This window comes from Equus caballus, chromosome 11 (genome assembly GCF_041296265.1).
Source record: "Equus caballus isolate H_3958 breed thoroughbred chromosome 11, TB-T2T, whole genome shotgun sequence".
NCBI lineage: Eukaryota > Metazoa > Chordata > Mammalia > Perissodactyla > Equidae > Equus > Equus caballus.
This window is the reverse complement of record NC_091694.1, coordinates 45,941,166-45,958,738: the sequence shown is the minus strand read 5'-3', so window position 1 is coordinate 45,958,738 and position 17,573 is coordinate 45,941,166. Positions and strand designations below refer to the sequence as shown.

Sequence of the window (17,573 nt, the reverse complement as noted above, 5' to 3'; positions counted from 1 at the left end):
ATTCTGCTGGCGGTGGCTCTGCTTGCCCAAGAGGGAATATGTTTTTGAATAACGCTGGAATCAGGCAGGAGATTCTGAGTGGCAAAAATATCAATCCTGAAACACAACTAAGGTGGAAATGGCCAGAGTATATCTTGACTGGTGATTCCTTCCTTCCTTCCTTCCTCCCGCCCGCCCTTCCTCCATCCTACCCTCCCGCCTTCCCTCCCAGGAAATCTATAGGAGCACTCTTTGTAAAATTGCATAGGTATTTCCTGGAAAAAGCTAAGCATTCATTTAGAAGTGTTTTCATTTCTCCTTTTAGAGAATAGAAATGGTTTGCTATCTGTCTTGCCAAGATGTATTGATAGAGCCCCCGGGACATTTCTTGGCCCTAGAGCTCCATATAAAGGAGGAGAGAAAGCCAAGCTGTCTTTTGGAGAGGGCCTAGCACTTCTGGAGATCATTTTCTCACCTTCCAAAGGTAGCAATTGTGTTGTAGTGCTGTAAAGAGCTTTGGAATCAACCAGATCAAGGATTTGAATTCTCCACTCAGCCATTTATCAGCTGTGTGACCTTGATGAAGAATGTTAACTTATCCTCTCTGAGGCTTAGTTTCCTTGTCTGTGAAGTGAGAGTGTCACTGCCAGTTCGAAGTTTTTCTGAGTATCAAATTAGATGTGATATGTATTAGGCACCCAGTAGGTGTCCAGTTTTCTTTATCAAATCAGCCTCTAAGTTAGGAACTCTTAAAACCTGAAATGATGAGTCAGACTAATAGCCTTTCAAATGTCATTCCTTTACTTTTTAAAGTCCTCCATTTTAAAATCCCTTTAACAGTTTTTTGAGATATAATTGATGTTTTTTAGTCTACACATATTTAAAGTGTACAATTTGATGAATTTTGACGTATGCATACATTTATGAACCCATCACCACAATCAAGATAGTGAACATATCCTTCACTCCTAAAAGTTTCCCTTTCCCCCTTTGTAATCCATTCTTCCCTCATTCTCCCTCACAATTCCCAGGTTAATAGACTGATCTGCTTTCTGGCTCTGTGCATTAGTTTGCATTTTCTAGAGTTCGACAGTATGTCTTCTCTCTCTCTCTTTCTTCCCTGTTTTGGCCTGTCTTCTTTACTCTACGTAACAGTTTTGGCATTCGTCCGTGTTCTTGAGTGGTTCAGTGGTTCCTTTCCGCTGCTGGACAGTCTTCTGTTGTATGGACATACCACAATTTGTTTATCCATTCCCTTGTTGATGGACATTGGTTTTCTTCCAATTTTGGGTTGTTGTGAATAAAACTGCTACGAACATTCAAGTGTAAGTCTTTTTGTGGACATATGCTTTCATTTCTCTTAGGTAAATACCTAGGAGAGGTATAGCTGGGTCGTTTGGTAGATGTGTTTTTCAACGTTTTAAGAAACTTACCAACTGTTTTCCAGAGTGGTGGTATCATTTTGTATTCCCAAAGCAGTGTATGAGAAGAGTTCCAGTTACTCCATATCCTCACTAGCACTTGTTCTCTGTCTTACTGATTATAGCCATCCTAGTGGGTGTGGAGTTGTATTTGTGGTTTTGATTTCCTTAATGATTAATAATGTTGAGAATCTTATCATAAGTACATGTTGAATGTGTACTTATTTGCCACCCATATATCACCTTTACTCATTTTTTTGTTTGTCTTATTAATTTGAAAGACTTCTTTATGTATTCTAGATATGAGTCCTTTGTCATAAATGTTTTACAAATATTTTCTCCCAGTAAGAACATTTTCTCTGTGGCTTCTCTTTTCTTCTTCTTCTTTTTTTAAAGTTAACATTTTACTTGGAACTATTTTTTTTTAAGATTTTTAAAAAAATTTTTCCTTTTTCTCCCAAAGCCCCCTGGTACGTAGATGTGTATTTTTAGTTGTGGGTCCTTCTGGTTGTGGCATGTGGGACGCCGCCTCAGCATGGCTTGATGAGCAGTGCCATGTCCGCGCCCAGGATTCGAACTGGTGAAACCCTGGGCCGCTGAAGCAGAGCACGGGAACTTAACCACTCAGCCATGGGGCTGGCCCCTTCTTTTCATTTTTGTCTTTTGAAGAGCAAGTGTTTATTTTAATGAAGCCTATTTTTTTTTTTAGTTTGATCTTTACAGATGTATTGGCAGGGGCAGTTTAACATAGTATTGCAGCTAATGCTGCCAATTAAAAAAACAACTTGTTAATATGCATCTGATTAATGGTTCAAAGCAATGCAGCAGTGAAAATGCTTAAGCAGTTTCATTTATGAAGAAAACAGTGCTAAGCCTCATGTTTCAAGCAACTTTTTTTCCCTGGCTGTCCTTGTTTAAAGAATGCACATACCATTGGTTTGAGATTTATACCTTTACTTATTTTTTGCGCAGCAAGAACATGTTTAAACAGCTCACTTAGCTTCTGCAATTCGTTCTTCTTGTCATCTTTCTTCACTTTCTCATCACCTTCACTTTATGCTGCTTGACATGGATTTTCCTGATCCTATGAGTCATAGCCTTGATGATGAAGTTCTCTTGCTTTACTCCATATTCTTTAGACAGAAGTTCTGTCTTCAGTGAACTTTTCCCTTCCTTTTTCTTATTTTTCTTTTGGTTGCCCCTGGCAATTTCTTGCTCAGTCCAGATAAGGAGCCACACAGCTGGGCATCTCCAGTAGCTCAGGCCAGCCAGCACAAGATGGGAACAAGGGGCTGGAGCATGTGTGCAGAGTAATCAACTAATTGAGAAAATGTCCCCATAATGTCTAAGTAGCCCTTTTCTATGTAGAGGAGAAAAGTTTCTGGAATCCTATGTCAGATCTTTTTTGTTTTTGTTTGCTTGCTTTTATTTGTTTACTTACTTTAAACCTATTTTGAAATAATTATAGATTCACAAGAAGTTGTAAAAAAATGTACAGAGAGGTCCTCTGCACCCTTCATCCCTGCTTCCCTAATGTTAGCATTGTACATAACTTTAGTGCAATAACACCACCATGAAACTGATATCATACAACCACAGACCTTATTCAGATTTTTTCACCAGTTGTACGTGCACTTGTTTGTGTTTGTGTATAGTTTTGTGCAGTTTTATGACACAGCTTCGTGTAACTACTACCACAATCAAGATTCAGAACTCTTCTGTCACTACAAAGCTCTCTTATGCCACCCCTTTAGAATCATCCCTGTCACCTTCCATCCCCATATCCTAAGCCCTGTTTTCCATCTCTATAGTTACATTGTTTCAAGACTATTATATAATTGGGATAGTATAGTATGTAACCTTTTGAAATTGGCTTTTTTCACTCAGCATGATTCCCTGATCATCTATCCAAATTGTTGCGTGTATCAGTAGTTCTTTTTTTTTTTTTTTTTTTTGCTGAGGAGATTTGCCCTGAGCTAACACCTGTTACCAATCTTCCTCTATTTTCTATGTGAGCTGCTGTCACAGGACAGCTCCTGATAGACAAGTGGTGTAGGTCCATGCCCGGGAACCTAACCTGGGTCGCTGAAATGGAACATGCTGAATTTAACCACTAGGCCACCGGTCCTGGCCTAGTAGTTCTTTTCTTTTTATAGCTGAATAGTATTCCATGGTATGGATGTTTCACAGTTTGTTTAACCGTTGATGCCTTAAAGGGCTTTTGGGTTGTTTTCAGTTTTAGGCTGTTATGAATAAAGCTGCTATGAACATCTGTGTACAGGTTTTTGTGCAAATAAAAATTTTCATTTCTCTGAGATAAATGCCCAACAATATAATTGCTGGGTCATATCGTAAGTGCATTTTTAGCCTTAGAAGAAACTGCCAAACTATTTTCCAGAATGGCTGTGCCATTTTACATTCCCATCAGCACTATATGTGTGATCCAACTTCTCTGCATCCTCACCAGCTTTTTGGTGTTAGTATTTTTTATTTTAGCCATTCTGATGGATGTTTAGTGATATCTTATTGTAGTTTTAACTTTAATTTCCCTAATGGCTAATGATAGTGAATGTCTTTTCATTGCTAATAGTTGATCTATATATCTTTTTGATGAAATGTCAATTCATATCTTTTGCCCATTTTCCAATTGGATTGTTTCTTGCTTTTGAGTTTTGAGAGTTCTTTATGTAGTCTAATACTAGTCCTTTGTATGATGTGTAGTTTGCAAATATATTTTCCCAGTCTATAATTTGCCTTTTCATCCTCTTAGAAGAGTCTTGCAGAGCAAAAGTTTTCAGTTTTTATGGAGTCTAGTATATCAGTTTTCCTTTTATAGATGGTGCTTTTGTTATCAAATTTAAGAACTCTTTTCTATGTCTTAGATCCTAAAGATTTTCTTTTATTCCTAAAAGTTTTATAGTCTTACATTTTACATCTAAATCTTTGATCCATTTTCAGTTAATTTTTTTCTTCTTCTTCTTCTTCTTCCCAAAGCCCCTCAGTACGTAGTTGTATATTCTCGTTGTAGGTCCTTCTGGTTGTGCTATGTGGGATGCCACCTCAGCATGGCTTGATGAGCATGCCATGTCTGCACCCAGGATCCAAACTGGTGAAACCCTGGGCCACCAAAGCAGTGTGCGCAGACTTAACCACTCGGCCACGGGGCCAGCCCCCTTTTTTCCAGTTAATTTTTATATGAGGTGTGAGACTTAGGTCAAGGTTCATTTTTTTTTGCCTTTGGATGTCTAATTGCTCCAGCACCATTTGTTGAAAGGCTGTCCTTTCTCTTTTCGTTTTTTTGGTGAGGATGTTTGGCCCTGAGCTAACATCCATTGTCAACCTTCCTCCTTTTGCTTGAGGGAGATTGTCCCTGAGCTAACATCTGTGCCAGTCTTCCTCTGTTTTCTTTATGAGATGCCACCACAGCGTGGCTTGATGAGCAGTGTATAGGTCCGTGCCCAGGATCCAAACCTGTGAACCTCAGTCCATGGAAGCAGAGCATGCAAGCTTAACCACTACACCACTGTGCTGCCCCCCCCCCCCCTTCTTTCTTTGACTTAACATTGGGAAAAATGATTCCTCCCACTTTGTTCTTCTTTTTCAAAATTGTTTTAGCTAATCTAAGTCCTTTGCCTTTCCATAGAAACTTTAGAGTAAGCTTATCTTTGTCTATGAAAAACTTGGCTGAGGTTTTGGTAGTAATTGCGGTAAACCTATAGGTCTATGTGGGGAGAACTGACATCTCTACAATGTTGTCATCCAATCCATGAACATGGTCAGTCTCTCCAGTTATTTAGGTCTTCTTTGAATTCTTTCATCAGCATTTTGTAATTTTCAGTGTAGATATCCTATGCATATTTTGTTAGATTTTATACTTCAGTATTTCATTTTCTTTGGCATTGTTGTAAATGGTATTGTGTTTTTAATTTTGGTTTCCACAAAGCTGATATCTCAGAGCTTTTTGTGCTGAACTGTGGTTGGAGTACTCAGAGGTTTTCATCTCCATAGCAAAGGAGAGAGGAACAGTTGGAGTTTGAAGCTTGAATCGCAGGCATTTGAAAACCAAGTGTGGAAACTGTGTGGGTACAAGAGCAGACAGACTTGAATTCCAGTCCCAGCTTTGACACTTACTGGCTTGGCAACCCTGGGCAAGTCATTTAACTTTTCTGAGCCTGTTTCCTCAACTCTCAGAAAGGGAGAATAATACCTCCTGTACAAATCTTTTGTAAAGCTTTGCCTTAATGTATATAAATGCTCTATGCCTAACATAGGTCTCGTATATCACAGTGGAATCATGTCGTTTATGGTTAGCATCCACAAATGACAGAGGCAAGTGTGCCTGCTGTTATGAGCAGCACATGTTTCTTGAACTCCTTCATGGTGCTAATTTTCAAGGATGTGAAGTCTTGACATAGCTCTTGTCCTCAAGGGGCTTAAATTTTGTTGGGGAAACCTGTTAAATGTATAAAAATTCTGGGACAAGGTATCACTTGTTAAGTTCCAAATGTGTGGGGCAGACGGTGGGTGCATCGAAGAATTTTCTCTTCCTGGGTTTTGTTTGCCCTTTGTACCCTCTTTGGTGAGGTGGCTTCTGGATGTTGCTGATGAGAGAATGTGTGGGAGTGGGGAGGGGGTGTGTACAGATTTAGGGGAAGGGAGTCATGTGGGAATATGTAATTAATTTTTATACTTTCCCCAGTAAACCATCGACCCTTTTTATGATGTCATGAGGGATTCCTTAATTTTGCAGCTGCTTCCTGATTACGTCAGAGAGGAGCCTCTCACCCCACAGCCTGGAGCTGCACTCATACAAGAATTGGAAACAAATGAAGTGCTGAATATCTAATGGCTTCCACAGGGAGAGCCAGTTCAGACTTCCCAGGCCTCCTTATGCAAGGTCTTCCTCAAGTATTTCTGACCCCCTGAAGTGTCTTTGTTCTGGAAAGACTGGACTGGCCTAGAGCCAGGTGGGCGGGAGTCTGGGGACTCCTTGATGCATACCTTCCTCTCTCCAGGTGTTCTGCAATCCCAAATTTCTGCCCCTTTCCTGAATCTCGTTTGGTGGGTGTTATCCTTCTTGAGGTCTCAGGGTCCTCTCAAGCCTGCCGAGATTATCAGTGCAGTTGCCTGACCGTTCCAGTTCATCCCTTCTCTCCCCTACATCATCTCCACTTTCTCTTGATTTTCTTTCTGTAGCATTTCTCACTTCTGTGCACTTCTTTCCAATCCCTCTTCCACTTCTCTTGCAAGAAAAATATTACTTTTATTTGGCATTATAAAGTTTATGAAGTGTTCTGCATATACTTTCCCTTAATTCAAACAAGTTCATGCCCTCTTAGCTTCCCAACTGGTCTACCTTCCTGTTATCTTTTTCCAGCTACCTTAGTGTGTCTTAAATGCTTTAACTAGATTGTTTTTTTTTTTTTTTTTAAGATTTTATTTTTTCCTTTTTCTCCCCAAAGCCCCCCTGGTACATAGTTGTACATTCTTCGTCGTGGGTCCTTCCAGTTGTGGCATATGGCACGCTGCCTCAGTGTGGTTTGATGAGCAGTGCCATGTCCGCGCCCAGGATTCGAACCAATGAAACACTGGGCCGCCTGCAGTGGAGCGCGCGAACTTAACCACTCGGCCACGGGGCCAGCCCCTTAACTAGATTGTTCTTTATAAAATAGTCCCCTCTGCTTCATTCAGAAACCTTTAGCAAGTACCTTCCTCTCTGCCTATCAAGTCAAGTCTGTGTTCCTCCTGTGGCATCACGGGTCCTGTGCTTTGTGGTCCCTGTTACACAGCAGGCCAAGTACAGTGCTTGGCATCTGGGAACATGCCTGATGTGTCTCTACCTGCATGCCTCCTTAATACGCACAGTCCCTCCTTCATCCTGCTGGTTCCATCTTTGTTTATCTTTTGTGGCCCTGCTCAGAAGTGCTCTCTTCCATGAAACCTCCTCTGGTATACACTAGCTGGAAATGATTTCCTTACCCTCTGGTGACAGAAAGCATCTTATTTCCATCTTCTTTATGGCACGAATTACATTGTCTTAAACAGTAGTTATTTGGGTATCTATATATTCTTCTTGTCTTCGTCATTAGATTATCACCTTCTCATGGACAGGATCCTATTTTCTTTTATATCCTCCACAATTGGGCACCCAAATAAATATTTTTGGAATTAATGACAGAATTCGCTTTGTTAAAAGGTTGAGATTTCCTTTGCCCCCACATCTACCCACTGAAAGAAGTCAGAGTTTTACAATCCTATAAAATCTAAAGGGAGCAGCAGGCATAACAGTAAGGGCCCTTAGCGTTACCTTCCACATTCCTCTGTCTTGTCTCGCCGTACCCTGTCCAGGTTTGCCTTCCACCCCGTCAGCCTGTGTTCTGCCATTGTGCACTAGTAATTTGCTTGGGTGTTTTGGTGCCTGATTCTTCTGACTCATTCATTCTACTCTTCAGGGAATAAAATGATGCCCTGATGGCATGAACATCTCTGCTTTTGCTCTGAGATTTTGTCTGGTTCCTGTATATGACTGCCTCCTCCACCTCCTCTTCAGCCAACGACTGCCATAGGGAACTCTGTGGCTCAAACGGCAGCAGTTGAAAGATGTGCTCACTGCCCACTTCCTGTAGACAAAGGAGGTTTTGGTGGGCTGCTCAGGAACTGTGCCAGCCCTGCGTCTGACTGGTGACTGACTCATGAGAAAAGCAGTCTTATGTCTGAAAGATAAGAGCCAACAAATCGCCTCCAGGTGGTGTTAGTTTGGAGGTGACTGACCATTCATTTCCTCTCTATGGGAAGGGTGGGGGGAGGAGGGGGTGGCAGCGCGGAGGGGAGGATCAGTGAATAAGTGGTCTTGCCTGCATTTTTCTCCAGCTATTATTGAAGCAGCCAAGCAAATATTTGATTCTCTCTGCTGGAGTGGCTAGTGCATCCCAAGGCCCTCTGAATCCCTTCTGCTGCTGTCAGGGTATCAGACTTATGTGTCATCCATCCTCTGTCTTCCCTTCATTACTCTTCTCATCCTCTTGCCAGAAAGCTGGCTGTGTGCACCAGGGGAACTCTGCTTGTTCCATTACTGCCAGACTTTTCTGTGACTAGCCAAACCTCATCCCTACTGATAACTGGTTTCCTCCAAATCTCTCCTGACCCAGGAGTTATCAGAAGTGATGGTTCTGAACCACTGTGCCTTGGCTAGTCCTAGAGGGTCCAGGCAGGTGGGCCTGTCTTTCCTCCCCTCCTCTTCCCTCTCTACCCCTCCTGCCTCCATCCCATTTCCTGCAGGAGGATGCTTTGCCATCCTGGAGCCGTCAAGCACAGCTTTGCTTTGGCAGCACCGTCGCACACACACTGGTGGGAGAGGGGACGTGTTTATCACTTTTCCTGGAGATTATCTGTTTAAGCACTTCTCTGACAGTTACAATAACAAGGGCAGTGTGTTGTGTTTCCCAGCAGAAGGACACTTGCTGTTGAAAGATGTATAGCACTAATTAGAAATACATAACATCCGGCCACATGGCAGCCTTCTCCCGGCCGCTCCATTTCCTGATTTCATACAACTTTGACGACAGTTGGTTTATGTTTTCCATGAATATGTTCTCAGAAAAATGAGAAAGTCTCCCTGTTACATAGGAGGGAGAAGAGTATTTCTGCCTGAGCAGGTATTTGGCAAGAGGAATAGTGGGAGCTGTGGTCACCTGTCCATTTGAAAGCATGTGGGAAAGGGCAGAACCAAGTTCAAACCTTAGGTGACTTTCTTGGTAAGAAGTATTTCCGTCTGACTTTCTTAGCCAAAACCATCCCCCTAAACCCTTGAGCAAAGCCTGCTTTTGGAAAGAAGGGGAAAGGCTGTTTCACACTGTTAATGAGTTCCTCAGCTCATGTCAGGCTCCTGCTACCTGACACAAAGCCAGAGGAACCCAGACAAACACCAAGGCAAACAATGCTTTTCCTTCCCCACCCCACATCACTTGTTGGCCTGGCCCAGCCCAACTCTAGGGATATATATGGCCTTTCATCAGACTAGGGCTGGCTTCCTAGGTCTAGTCCTTAAGTGGGTGGACTCTGGGAATCTGGATGCTGTTTTCCTACTTGTATAAGAGCGAATATTTCTCAAGGAGTAGCATCTTAAGGCTTGTAGCCCACAGAAGCCTAAGTGAGGCAAAGAGCATCTCCTGAAGATACCATATAACTTAACATATTTCTCACTGAAGGCCCTGGGTCCAAGTTGCCGTGATTATTTGGGTAAATAACTATTTATTTTTTTTCACCTGACTGAAGTGTCCTAAGGTTGCAGAGCCCCTGTTTTATTTGTAGCTGTGTTTTCCACAATAACCCAGCACAGGGTTGAGCACACTGTAGATGCTCAGTTTGTGCTTGTGGTACCATTGAGCCTTGGAGAAGGGCAGGCCTTCCAGAAAGTACTCCATATGAAGTGGTCAGTCACAGGGCTGACTGAAACCCAGGCATTCTGACCCACAGAGAGCTGTGATATCACTACCTGCTTGATCAGAGCAGAAAAGCCTACTGGTTTGTACCTCCCCATCAGTTGGACCAGGTGCCCAGCAGGGAGTGCTGTATCAGACCCTTCTTAAGGTGGGGTGGGGTAGGGGAGGTATAAAGGATTGAGATGACAAAACCACGGCCAAGAACAGAGCACTCATGAAGCTTCCTTTCAGCTGCTGCTCTGAGAAGTAGTTGAGCCCTTCCAGACCTACAGGAAAGAGGCTCCTATTATTGCTACCCTACGTGGTCCCTAGATCTTATTGTAGGACACTTAAAAAGGAACCCACCTGGACTGCCCAGAGACTATAGGTGACATTGTTCTTAAGCAGTTCATTCTTCCCCTTGAGCCCTAGTCCCCACTTTAAACTCTGAGAGATAGTCTAGCCTGAGATTGCCGTTTGTATGAAATTAGAAATGGGCTTGGTGAAAGTAATCTCCATTTGTCCCATCATACCATTATTCAGGCTAATGAGAGTGTCTTATTATAGTCTTGGGCTTCTTGAAATACCTGTCTCTTGAAGCTAAATCACCCCCCTTCATCCCTTTTAAGGGCCTTCTGTGTTCAGGTAACTTCTGCCTAAGATCCCCGGTTGATGAGGGGGACACTAAATGTGTACTCAGTGTGTCAGTTACCAGGATGTGGCCTCCACTTGTCCTCTCCAGCTTCATCTGTTCTGGACTTACTCCTCCATTCCAGAGTTGCTAATTAGAGGCAGGCTGCTGGCGGTGCTTGGCAGGGCCTGGGGCTGAGCTGGGGTGGTACAGACAGTGCTACTGCCGATACTAAGGGGTGGAGGGGAGAAGTTGGCAACTTTTCTTAGGATGGCTTATGTATATCCCCCTTCCCTACTTTCCATCCTCCCTGCTCTTCGTTCCTGGATGCCTATTTTCTGTCTCTCTAACAGAGATTTAGGGCCTTACCAGAAGAAGAATGAGAGTGGTGATCTATTCTAATCCCATGGATTGTTACCACTTCCTTACTGCCTGCCACAGTTGACTTAGGAAGTTAGAGGGTGACATTTGGGACCAGTAGGCATCTGGAAGGATGGTGGGAAAGCCACAATAGAAGAATTGCTGCATTGATGCTATTCCAATGTTGGGACCCTTCTGAGCAGCAGCCTGCTGCTTCTCACTCCCATGGCTTTCTAAAGTGCTTTAGGGCTGGCTTTGTAGACTCCAGTCATGTTTGCTCTGGTGGCAAAGACGGTTAGGAATAACTGTGGTTGTGTAGCATCTCCTGGAATAAAGACTTCAATTAGGCCTCATTGACAAGACTACTGTTAATGAGGAGAGAGGGCTCCCCCTTGGCTATTGAGGTTAAAATGCAGGCAGGGACAGAGATCAAACAAGTGGCTAATTATCCTTTTAACACTTGGAGATTCTGAGAATTCTCCTGTATTATACAGGGAATTAACAGATTCGCTGCTGCCAGAGCTAGTGAGCCTGGCCCCTGATTCCATCTCCTGTGTGTATTGGGTGTCTCTTTTTCTGAGGCTGCAGGTTGGACTGCTGCCTTTTGTTTGTCACCAATTCCTCTCAAGTCTGGATGAAGTGGCTGTCAGGGAGGGCCACTTACAGGGAGTAGTACAGGCAGCAGTTTGGAAATGTGTATGTAGCTCCCACAAAATAACAGCTCTGGCTACCACTGAGGTGGCTCCTTTCACTGACTTGCAGCCAGAAGGAAGTTAGCTAGGCTGAAAAAGTGAGGGGTAAAGGGTGCTAGTATTGGGAGCCAGATTTATTTGTTAGCCTTAGGGGAAAGAATTTGTGAAAATAAACACTAACACTGATTAAGTGCTTATTATGTGCCATGCACTCTCTTATATAAAGTAAGTCATTCAGTGAAGATAGGTTAATTTTAAGTGTTGTGTGTATTCTTTTAGGAGGAGGAACATAGAGGAAGGAGGTAATGATGGAACCAAAAGTTGGTGATTCAAGAGGATAACTTTTGCATTTGTATTTTTCTGATCTTAATTGGTAATTGTACTCCTGCTCTCTATACATTAGAGAGACTGAGTTAATTGAATATGAGTTTCTGTAACTATAATCTGACATTATCAGTAGCCAACTAAAGGTAGAGAGCCTGCAGCTCTGGCTGAAACTGCCCACCTTGGGATAACTGGTGCTGGGCAAGTGATGTGATGCAGAATTTACACAATTGATCCTTACATAATGTTATTAAGTACTTATCCATATGCCAGGCATTGTGGTAAATACTCCATGTGCATTGTTTTATTTGGCCTCACAACTACTCTTTGAGAGAGGGAATATTACTACCCTCAGTCTTAGATGAGGAAGAGGAGCTCAGTGACATGACCAAGGATGTGCACCTGGTAAGGGAGGGAGGTGTGGCCCTTGGCCCCCAGGTTACTAATGGAGTTTCATTTGCCTCTTCTTAGACTGCTTCTCAGAGGAGTGTCGCTCGGTGATCCAGGAGCAAGCCGCATCCCTGGGTTTGGCCATGTTTGCTCTCCTGGTGCGGCGCTGCACCTGCTTACTTAAGGAGTCTGCCAAAGGTAAGCAGATGAGGGGCCCTAGGCTGGTGGGCTTTCCAGCTGCCTGAGCCCTGTACAGACAAGCTCAGAATGCCACACTGCTTTCCCAGTGTCTTCTCCTTCTATTCTCCATTCTTCCTCTTCCCAACATCCCCTCTTCCTTTTGCCCACTAACTAGTCCTACCTCCTTTTGCAGTCTGATTACTTCTGTGCCCCTGCTTTCTCCTTTAGTAGTTAGGATTTTCACTGTACCTATGAGCTGCTGTGTGTTCCTGCAACTTTAAAAAACCAGAAAAGTGAGTTTTCCCTTTTGTTCATAATTGATGTTTGGGTTTTCCCCCTCTTTGTGTCCCTCTTTGTCTGGTACCTGGTGAGTACTGTGAGCACTGTGGACCAGCCATCTTGGGAGACTCCCTGGACCAGAGCAGGGGCTATCTTTTAGCCCTTGGGTTGAACAGTGTCCTGTATCCTTTAAGGTTGTCCCTGGAATTCCTAGCCTAATTGCTGAGCCATGTAAGGCAGGGCTGAAGGTTGTACCTTTCTTTCAGCTCCTGGATCAGTACTGGTGAATAGTGAGGCCTTTCTGTTGTTCCCCCGCCACATCAGCTTTGTGAATGCCTCCAGCCGCTGGGTCTACCTTTTGTTTGAGGGAGGGAGGAGGTAACTTTTTGTTTTGAAACAATTTCAAGTTTATAGAGAAGTTGCAAGAATAATACAAAGAACTCTTACATACGCTTCACCCGGATTCCCCTGTTGTTAACATTTGACCATATTTGCTTTGAGTTCTCTCTCTTTCCATACACACACATATACTTAACGCTTATTAGTATTTTCTTCTGAACCACTTGATTGTAAGTTGTGGATGTGGTAGCCCTTTACCCCCAAATACTTGACTGTGTATTTCCTAATAACAAGGACATTCTCTTACATGACAGTACAGTTGTCAAAATCAGGAAACCAACATTGATAGAGTACTGGTAGTGAATCTATAGACTTTATTCAGTTTCTACCAATTGTCCTAAAAAAATTTTTTTCTGGTCTAAATCCACCCCAGGATCACATGTTGCATTTAGATGTCATGTCTCTTTAGTCTCCTTCAGTCTGAAATGGTTTCTCAATCTTTTTTTGTCCTTCATGACCTTGACTTTTTTTTGTTTTTTTGAGGAAGATTAGCCCTGAGCTAACTGCTGCCAATCCTCCTCTTTTTGCTGAGGAAGACTGGCCCTGAGCTAACATCCGTGCCCATCTTCCTCTACTTTATATGTGGGACGCCTACCACAGCGTGGCTTGCCAAGCGATCATGTCTGCACCCGGGATTCAAACCGGGGAACCCTGGGCCACCTAAGCAGAACGTGTGCACTTAACCACTGCGCCACCAGGCCGGCCCCTGACCTTGACATTTTTGAAGTATACAGGCCATTTACTTTGTAGAATGTCACACAATTTGGGTTTCTCTGACATTTCCTCATGATCAAATTCAGGTTATGCAGTTTGGCAGGAACTCTGGTGCCATTCAGTACTATGCTGAAGGAAAGCTAGAAGTGAGGGGCTAAAGGCCAGATTAGCGACTTCAGCCAGGCCACAGGTAGAGCATAAATAGCTGTCTGCAGGGGCAGACCCAGTGCACTTGTTCTCTCTTTGTCCTGCTTTTCAGAATCCTCTTAGGTGCTGGCACTTGTCCTTCACTTCTGGGCCCAGCTTTCCTGTGGACTTGGTCTCCCTTCCCTAAGAGCTTGCTGCCGTCCCAGCGCCCCAGGCCTCACTCGGAGGCCACAGCAGACATAGGCAGTTCTCACCCTTTGCCTCTGCAGCTCAGCTGTCCTCTCCTGAGGATGAGGATGACCAAGATGACATCAAGGTCTCTTCCTTCGTCCCGGACCTGAAGGAACTGCTTCCCAGTGTGAAAGTCTGGTCAGACTGGATGCTCGGCTACCCAGACACCTGGAATCCTCCACCCACATCCCTGGATCTGCCCTCACGGTGAGCCAGTCTACTCATTCCTTCAGTACTGCTGGCCTTGGCCCACCCATGTTCCCACAGCTCCCCTCCCAGTCTTCTTCTTCATTTCTGCCACCCACAGCCCACTTGTTTCTCTCTTTCCTCCTCATTTTAACTTTGGTTTTTTCCCTTCCTTGAACACTTTCGTTGTTCCCTGATGTTTTAGGCTATTTTTACCTATTCTCTGATCTATATTCCTCCTCTCTCAGTCCCTCTTTTTGTCTCACTTCTTTGCTCTGTTTTGTTTGTCCTTGCTCTTGCTGTCTCATTCTCACTTCATATTGTTCATACTCACTGTCTCTGCAGCTGCATCTTGAGTCTGAGTGTGTGTTGATGTGTGTGAGACTTTGTCTCTCTCTCCCTTTTAGTTTATCTCCATGCATCTTTCAGGCTATCTCTTGCTGCTGCTTGTGCTGTTTTATGCACTCTGTCTCCTTGCCTTCCTCTCACGACATTATAGTATGTAGGAGGGGTGAGTGCATGCACCTCTGTGTTCCATTCACCGCGTTCCCTGTCTCCTCATCGCACCCTGCCCCCATCTCCTGGTCTTTGTTTGTCAGTGTGATATCTGTCAGAGCATGTGTCAGATGTATGGGGTGTGTTGGTTTGGGGAGTATGTGTGTCTGCCTGAGTGTGTTTATGTAGATCTGTTTGTGTGTTCGTATGACTTTTTTCTTTCTTTTTGTAAATTATGGTAAAATTTGCCATCTTAACCATTTTTAAGTATACAGTTCAGTGGCATGTTACATTCACATTGTTGTGCAACCATGTATGGCCGTTTCTTATATCCATGTCTGTGTGTGGGTTGTATCTCTGTATGTGCCTCTTTGGGTCTGGTTGTCTATGTATGTCTGAGTGTCTGTGTCTGAGTGTAAGGGTCTGTGTGTGCTCTCTCTGGGGGTTTGTCTGTCCAAGGGTCTTTTGGTGTACCTGTCCATGTCTGTGCCTGTATGTGTCCATGTTGTGTCCATATCTGTGTCTGTGTCTCTATTTTTGGGTGTGTGGGTCTCTTTGCAGAGTTCATGTGCCCCATGACAGGTCTGTTTCATTGTGTGTCTGTGTCTCTATGTCTTCGTGTCCATATCCATGTCTTTCTGTGTCTGATTTTGGGTCCGTGTCAGTCCATGTCTGCTTTGGTCCTGTCCGTGTCTCTCTGTGTGCAACTGTGTCCTATGGGAATGTGTGTTTTTATATGTTCCTGAAAGTCTGTGTCCAAGATTGCCTGTGTCCATATTTGTCCATGACTGTGTCTCTCTGTGTCAGTCTGGGTCTCTCTGTTGGAGGGGGAGGGTTTCTGTGTAGTAGGTCTGCCTGTATCTGTCTGCCTCTGCCTGTCTCACTTCTGTCTGCCTGCCTGCCTGCCTGCCTCTTCCTGTCCCTCCTGCCTGTCTCTGCCTGTTTTGGCTTGTCTCTGCCTGCCTGCCTCTGTCTATCTCTGCCTCCCTCTGTTTGTCTGCCTGTGCTGTTTGTGTTTGTGTGTGTCTGTATCAAGGGTCAACAAACTGTGGCCCATGAGCTAAGAATGGTTTACATTTTTAAATGCTTGAAAAAAAAAATCAAACGAGTAGTATTTCATGACTCGTGAAAATTATATGAAAGTCAAATTTCGGTGTCTGTAAAGTTGTATTGGAACACAGCCATGCTTATTTGTTTACACTTTGTCTATGGCTGCTTTCACACTGCAACAGCAGAGTTGAGTAGTTGCGACAGAGACCGTATGGTCTGCAAAGCTTGAGATAATTATTGTCTAGTCCATTACAGAAAAAGTTTGCTGACTTCTGATCTCTATCCATATTCCCATGTTTCTCATTCTTCTCTGTGTTAGTGTCACTGTGTGTGTTCATGTTTGTACAATAGTGTCTTAATGTATGTGCATATAGGCACCTATCCTTGGTCATCTCTATTGACTGTCCATCTCTCTCTCCCCACCTCTCCCTTTCTGTCTCTCTTCCTATCTCTACCTCTCTCGGTTTCTCTGTCACTCTCTTTTTCTGCCTCTCTCTCTATTTCTCCTTTCCCTCCCCCTTTCTCCCCCCCCCCCCCCCCCGCCCCCACACTGTTTCTCTCCTCCATTTTCTATATTGTCATCTCTGGCAGGTGTAGTACACTCAGAACTCCTTCAGGCTCTGTAGTGGGTGTATATATGTGTATTTGAGAACAGGCATCCATGCCCAGCATCTCATCTTTCTTCTCCAGTGCTCTTCTCTGGGAGGGGGAAGATACTGGATGATAGAATATGGAGACATAGGCTCCTGCCAACAGCACTTCTAGGGAGTGGGTAGGGGTGCTTTTCTGGGCTGGGGGCCAGCCATATCAGTCTCCTGGACTCATGGATGACCCACAGAGGCAAGGCTGCAGCAGAGATTTCTGACCACCAGTTATTGATCTTTCGTTGTGGACTGCGTAGTCTCACTCCTTCCTCAAATTTCTTTCTTGTTCCTCACCCCAAGAAGCACCCCTGGACTGTTCAACCCTCTCTCCTCACACCCTCCTAGCTCTAGCTCTCTAACCATGTGGGTGATGCTCCCAGCATCAAACAGTTCTCTGCATCCTTCCTGTGACCCCTCCTAGGTTTCCAGAGTGCACTCTAGGCTGAGGTCTTGTGAGCCAGGGTTGAGCCCTGAACTGGGCAGCTGGGGCCACACAAAGGAACGGACAGATCTGCTGGCGAGGGAACAGCTATTTCCCAGCAGTGTTCCCCAAAGAGTTAATGTGTACAGCTTCAAACTTTTCAGGCTGTTAATCTATACTGCCGACTAGGCAATTTCCAGTCTTGGAAAGAAACTGACAAGGAAGGACTCAGCTCTGCAAGTATCTGAAGCCACTGCTTCTGAGCATGCACAGGGGTCACTGAGTGTTTCTCCCTTCCTCGTGGGGGGTGAGGAGGCAGACCATCTGTCCCTGGAGCTTGGGCCTTCCCTGGGTCACCTCACTACCACAGGTCCCTGAGATATGGTCCACCCAGCCCCTGTTCACTGGTATCCTGGGCTGTCAGGCCTGTTAACTCTCTTCTGTGGCCTGTCTCCCTTCATCCCTCCTCCCTCGTTTGCTCCCTTTGGCTTTTGTTTGGCTGAGGAAATGGAACACTCACACAGGAAGTGCTGGGCCTCATTTGCTTGAGGTGCTGAGTCTGTTTTCTCTTTGGATGCTGCAGCAAATGGCCCGTTGCCGGCTTATGCGA

General features: G+C 44.3%; 1 protein-coding gene across 6 annotated transcripts in view; it reads left to right on the top strand.

The window, feature by feature from the left end:
• The window catches only part of SMG6 (SMG6 nonsense mediated mRNA decay factor), a 213,023-nt gene that overhangs the window by 82,603 nt on the left and 112,847 nt on the right, over positions 1 to 17,573 (top strand). For all 6 annotated transcript variants that reach the window (XM_001504355.6, XM_070227863.1, XM_005597656.4 and 3 more), the window contains 2 exons: positions 12,299 to 12,415; positions 14,206 to 14,374. In XM_001504355.6, coding sequence (XP_001504405.2) covers positions 12,299 to 12,415; positions 14,206 to 14,374 — 286 coding nt within the window. The remainder of the gene's footprint in view (positions 1 to 12,298; positions 12,416 to 14,205; positions 14,375 to 17,573) is intronic.